Source organism: Notothenia rossii, assembly GCF_949606895.1.
Source record: "Notothenia rossii genome assembly, chromosome: 7".
NCBI classification, from domain to species: domain Eukaryota; kingdom Metazoa; phylum Chordata; class Actinopteri; order Perciformes; family Nototheniidae; genus Notothenia; species Notothenia rossii.
This window is the reverse complement of record NC_136905.1, coordinates 1,957,079-1,963,078: the sequence shown is the minus strand read 5'-3', so window position 1 is coordinate 1,963,078 and position 6,000 is coordinate 1,957,079. Positions and strand designations below refer to the sequence as shown.

The 6,000-nt window shown below is 44.1% G+C and overlaps 1 protein-coding gene across 1 annotated transcript in view; it reads right to left on the bottom strand.

The window, feature by feature from the left end:
- Nucleotides 1-6,000, bottom strand: part of LOC307045504 (scavenger receptor cysteine-rich type 1 protein M130-like) — a 29,835-nt gene that overhangs the window by 10,403 nt on the left and 13,432 nt on the right. Inside the window, exons 6-9 of the mRNA XM_079691187.1 lie at nucleotides 3,877-4,197; nucleotides 3,496-3,792; nucleotides 321-632; nucleotides 1-236 (exon numbers count right to left, since the gene is read on the bottom strand). The exon at nucleotides 1-236 is cut by the window's left edge and continues 61 nt beyond it. Of these exons, the coding sequence (XP_079547313.1) occupies nucleotides 1-236; nucleotides 321-632; nucleotides 3,496-3,792; nucleotides 3,877-4,197 (1,166 nt within the window). The remainder of the gene's footprint in view (nucleotides 237-320; nucleotides 633-3,495; nucleotides 3,793-3,876; nucleotides 4,198-6,000) is intronic.

Here is a 6,000-nt window from a genome sequence, read left to right as displayed (position 1 = left end):
AGATCCAGACTGAAAACAGGCAGGGCTGATCCACCACACAGGTCTCCTTGAGGACTCCTTTCTCCGTACCACAGAAACAGCAGAGCCACAGTCGAGCTCTCTGCAGACGACAGCTGCTTCCTTCAGGGTCCAGGGATAGTAAGAGCCCCCCACTGGTCTCCATTCTCTCTGATGTTCCACCTCCAGGTCTCCTGCACAGCGACTCTCTCCTCCCACCAGCTGAACACCACCAGGCTCTGCAGAGAAACAAGAGAGAGATCAGAGAGAGAATAAAGAGAGTTTGATGAGAACAGAATGAACCAATCACAGCTCCTCTCTACCTGAGCAGGTGAGGCTAACAGCTGTGCCAGGTGAGCAGGTGTTTCTCTCTGAGGCTGAGCTACAGTCCAGGAGAGCAGACTCATGGCCTCCACACTGGAACTCTTTGGTCCCCATTGGAGCCTCCCCTTCTCCATAGAGCGCCCCCTGGAGGACTGAAGGAGCCCCACAGCCCAGCTGCCGGCAGACCACCTGAGCATCCTGCTGGTCAAAGTCAGCCTCACACACTGAGGACCAGGACGGGTTAGACGGGTCAGAGTTCACCTCCAGTCTGCCTGAGCACAGACCAGTCCCCCCCAGCAGCCTGACAGAGTCTGCAGAGGACAGAAGGTCAAACAGAGGTCAAAGACACACCATCAAAGAGATGAAACTATATTTCAGATTCAAAATGGACTCAGTTCCAACATGAGTTGATGATGAACAACAGAACACATGTCGATAAGAACTAGGGTTGGGTTCCGAAACCGGTTCCAACATTTCGATTCCAACGACATCATTTAGAAATGTGAATTTCGATTCCGCTTTTCGATTGCCTGAGGAAATGTTTCTCGCCGCTCTCCGTAGCCTACTGTATGACTGCGGCGAAGCGGGAAATGTAGCGTTGAACCTACACTTCCTACAGCGTAACCTGAGACCAGCGTCGGCCCAACACACTGGCGTTATAGATGTTCGCCTAGCGCGCCAGATCTGTGGAGGGGCTGCGCTGTCAGCTCTGGGAGGAAAAAAAAATGTTTTGACCGTTGGTGCTCATCCTAATTTTCGGCCTTGATGTAACAACATTCATAATTAAGTCAATGTAACACCCTTTTCATCCCGGTTACACTTTTCATTTGCCCTGTACGGTGGGCGCTGTAAGTGATGAAAATGGGGGACGTTGGCTTATCTGGCACCCGCAGCTCACAGCCAAAGTGCGAGCGTGGGAGCGAGCGAGGGAGAAAGGGAGGGTGCACCGGTACCTGCGCTGTTGTTATTAGCATCTGGTGCTAGCTGCGCTAACGGGTATTAGAAGAAGATGTTTCTACAATGATGTGGAGGGAGAGTCCTCTCCAGTCAGACTGAGAGGCTGATAACTACAGCTCAGTGAGGTAAAGGACTCTGAGTGTTTAGATAGTTCACTTTAGTCTAAGTTATCTCAGTGGGTCTCAAACGGTTTGGTCACAATTTATGTAAACACATATTTCCAAGGCACTCCTTTGTAATTATTGGGATAAAACAGGTTTGAAATCATTCCAATGTATACTATAGGACAGTAAACCAGACATATCGTTTTAAACTGGAGAGATAAAAAAATATGCATAAATAAAATAGTAAAATAAGATATGAATGAACAACAAAAATAAAATACGTTACATGTATTTGTTATTGGCTATGGTAGGTTATTGGTTATGTTCACATATTTATTTAATTATTAAAATGTAAACCGATCTTTTTCATATGGGTGTTTAGAGTTGTAACCCCTAGATCAGTCTCTAGTCATTCTGCTTAAAGTGCACCAGATTGAAGCATTTTACTTTTAATGTTCAAACGTTTCTTCCCGGTATGCCTGAGAAGTCAGATATGCTTGTTTTTCTCAACAAGAACTGTTTTTAAATGGGGGGGGGGGGGGTTCTTTTAAAAGTTGGACTGTTGCACTGTTGTAGCTTCAGTGGTTCTCAGGTTGCAGTTACATAGCAGTGAATATAAACAGACTGATTCATGTGAATATTACTGTAAACTAACCTGTGTAAAAGTTTCTCCAATAAATGTATTTTTTTTGGTGGAAGAAGCATGTATCATGTTTTACCCCGCCCCTCAAAGAATCGGAATTGAGAAACCGTGAAGAACCGGAATCGAAAAGTAGAATCGGAATCAGAATCGTGGAAATTCAAACGATACCCAACCCTATTAAGAACACAGACTGCAGGTACCCTCACATCTACACCTGAGACCCTCTAGCAAGTGGTCTCCATTAGTGAACCCTTCCCCTGTGTCTTCAACAGAACCTCCTCCTCTGCAGACCCTCTTCTGCTCAGGGACTCAACATCATGTTTTAAAAAAGGTTTTATTATTTCTCACCTTTCTAATAGAATCTGATCCTAGAACTAAAATCCATCAGAAACTGAATTCTAAAAGAAGAAAGCCAAAGGATCCGGACTCTGCTCTGAAGGAGCTTCTGGGTGAAGGAGCCTCGAGGAGCCCCGGCTGAGCGGATCAGAGCCGTGTCAGGAGGTCTTGGTGCTGTTATGGTGGAACCCAAAAACCTGCTGCTGGAACCAGAGGCTCAGAGAGCTGGAGCTGAAGCAGGAGTCCTTCAGACTGGTGGTCCCAGGGGACTCCTGAGGCAGCAGACACACATGTCTCCATCCACACACATATGTTTCAACGCACACACAAATACTTAGCGTTTTGTAAAAATGTAAAAAAGTTTCACAAATATATTTCTGATCCACACAAATAGTTATTGTTTTAAATAAATACAATATAAATCCACAAATATATGAATTTAAAAGTGTTAAATGTTGCATCAATAACATATTTGAATGTTGTTACATTTCTATAAAAAAGGCTTTTGTGAGTGGATTCCTGAGACACCCTGACGCCGCTAGATTCACACATGCATGTTTTCGAGATGGGAGTTTCTGTAGCCAATCAGATGTCTGCATCATTTAAGCCAATCACATGAGTGCGTCCCCTCCGGGCGAAATGACTGCCCTGCCCACTTCCCGGTAAAACTAAGGCATCAGAACGAAGCGGAAAACAATGTTAATGTCACTTCTAGCTTGGAAGGACACGATATGAGGTCCATCCTAAGTCTCTGAACTTGAGTCCTTGCTTCCCTTACTTGCGTCCTTTCCTCCACACGAAGAGGGAGGGAGTGAGGAAATGTGTTTTCAGAGCAATGAGACGTCCTTTCCTCAGAGTGTGACGTTAAAGGACTTCCGTGTGTGATTCCTGATCGCTGCTGAATATCAGGTATTAATATGAATATATAACCACATGAATATCGAACAGACTTTCATTCAGATTGTGATGGATACTAAATTAGATGTCCCACTGATACCAGAGGAATGTTCAGTGACGTTTATATCATGTCTAGATTTGTTCCACTTTTTAATCTCAGTTAACCCCCCATGAACTGTGGTTGCTTAAAACGACTGTCTTAGAAGATGTCACGAATGATGTCACTGATGGGTTTACCTGAGCAGGTGAGAATCAGGATGGGGTGAGAGGAATGTGATGCTGCACACTCCCTCAGAGCAGATCCAGACTGAACACATTCAGAGCTGATCCACCACGCAGCTCTCTCTGAGGACTCCTCTCTCCGTCCCACAGAAACAGCAGAGCCACAGTCGAGCTCTCTGCAGGCGACATCTGCTTCCTTCAGGGTCCAGAGATAGTAAGAGCCCACCACTGGTCTCCATTCTCCCAGATGTTCCACCTCCAGTCCTCCTGCACAGCGACTCCCTCCTCCCACTAGCTGAACACCACCAGGCTCTGCAGAGAAACAAGAGAGAGATCAGAGAGAGAATAAAGAGAGTTTGATGAGAACAGAATGAACCAATCACAGCTCCTCTCTACCTGAGCAGGTGAGGCTAACAGCTGTGCCAGGTGAGCAGGTGGTTCTCTCTGAGGCTGAGCTACAGTCCAGGAGAACAGACTCATGGCCTCCACACTGGAACTCTTTGGTCCCCATTGGAGCCTCCCCTTCTCCATAGAGCGCCCCCTGGAGGACTGAAGGAGCCCCACAGCCCAGCTGCCGGCAGACCACCTGAGCATCCTGCTGGTCAAAGTCAGCCTCACACACTGAGGACCAGGACGGGTCAGACGGGTTAGACGGGTCAGAGTTCACCTCCAGTCTGCCTGAGCACAGACCACTCCCCCCCAGCAGCCTGACAGAGTCTGCAGAGGACAGAAGATCAAACAGAGGTCAAAGACACACCATCAAAGAGATGAAACTATATTTCAGATTCAAACTGGACTCAGTTCCAACATGAGTTGATGATGAACAACAGAACACATGTTGATAAGAACACAGACTGCAGGTACCCTCACATCTACACCTGATACCCTCTAGCAAGTGGTCTCCATTCGTGAACCCCAGTGGCGAGCTGTTACTTTTATACCTAGGCCCTCTGACCCTTACCACTTCCCTCAAAAAAAAAAAAAAAAAAGAGTTATTACGTCACAGAATGGTGAAATAATTGAAAAGGTCACTGAGGTCAAATACTTGGGAGTGATCTCCTGCTATGAGACCGCTTGAGGTTCTTTATAAACAAGCCTTAAAAGTTATGGATTGAAAGTCATTAAAACACCATCATTATAATATACTGTCCACATACAAACTTTCAGTTTTGATAGTCTTGTTCTACTTTCCCGAGTTCGATTGGTATTCAGAATCATTCACAATTCTACAACACCGCCGTTGAGGAGCTTTTTTCAGTTTCGCCATGAGCAGAGTTGCAGAAACTCCAGATCTTCATCAAATGCAGATCTAACCATCCCTCTGAGGCGCACGGCCTTTGGACGATCAGCATTTTCGTTTACGGCCATCAAGCACTGGAATACTCTTCCAGCTGAACTTAAAACCTGTACTGATTTTAACTTGTTTCCTTATGGAGCAAAAAAAATGATATTAAGCAACCAGTCATGCCAACATCAATGACACTGTGATCTGAGTTTTTTTTATTTGAACTGTATTGTCATACTATATCTTAGATATGTTATTTAAGTGTATTTGAAGTGTACTAAGTATTATGTTCGTAACCTGTATTTAAATCAGGCTTTGTAATTATTTGAGTGACCGAGATCATGTAAGTGTACTATGTATTAATTTATTGAGCTGTACTTAAATCAGGTTTTAAAATGGTTTGACTGATAGAGATCATGTAATGTTATTATTTGTTTATTGATTGTTATGAACCTGCCTGAGGACCACAGATGGAAATTAGCTATAATCTGGCATACTGCATCTCTTCTTTTGCTGAGATTAATGTTTTTGTACGCATGGTCCTTCTATAAATAAATACAAACAAATAATAAAACCCACCCATTTAGAGGGAAGATATGATTGGTCAATTGTACTGTCATTTGACCTTACTCTCTCGTTCAGTTACTATAGCTGGCCCTCTGTGAATTTATAGCTGGACAACCAATCAGCTCGCAGAGATGAGCTTCTTTCATTTAACCCTTAATATTCTGCCCTCGCAAGAATACTTTTTGGATCACAGGCTTGGCAGATAGCTTAACACGGAAATAAACACCCAGCAGCTCAGTTTTGGATGTTTACTGTTTAAGTTCCATTTTCATAAAACTGAAATACAAACAAACCCAAAGTCATGAGACGTTAAACACTAAATAAACAAAGAAACTAGACTAAAACAAATATTCCAAACAACAGAGTACCTGTTAGCATAAATGCTACACACATTTCCACTGCTGTTCACAGGCTAACAAGTTGAGCATCATTCATTGTTCTTCATGTTTGCATACGGATGTAGCAGCTAATTTCAGACTCCAGTTTACAGCTTCCTGCCTACGGCCTGCCAAAGACCAGTATAAAGGAATGTTAAGCCCTCCCACTATTTTCCAAGAGGGCGTTGCCAGATTTTCAATTTCAGGTTTTAACCAGGAGATGGCGCTTCATTCACAAATACAGAAAGACAAGTTTCATGGACTTTCAGTTGTGTTTTGAAGAGCATTTGA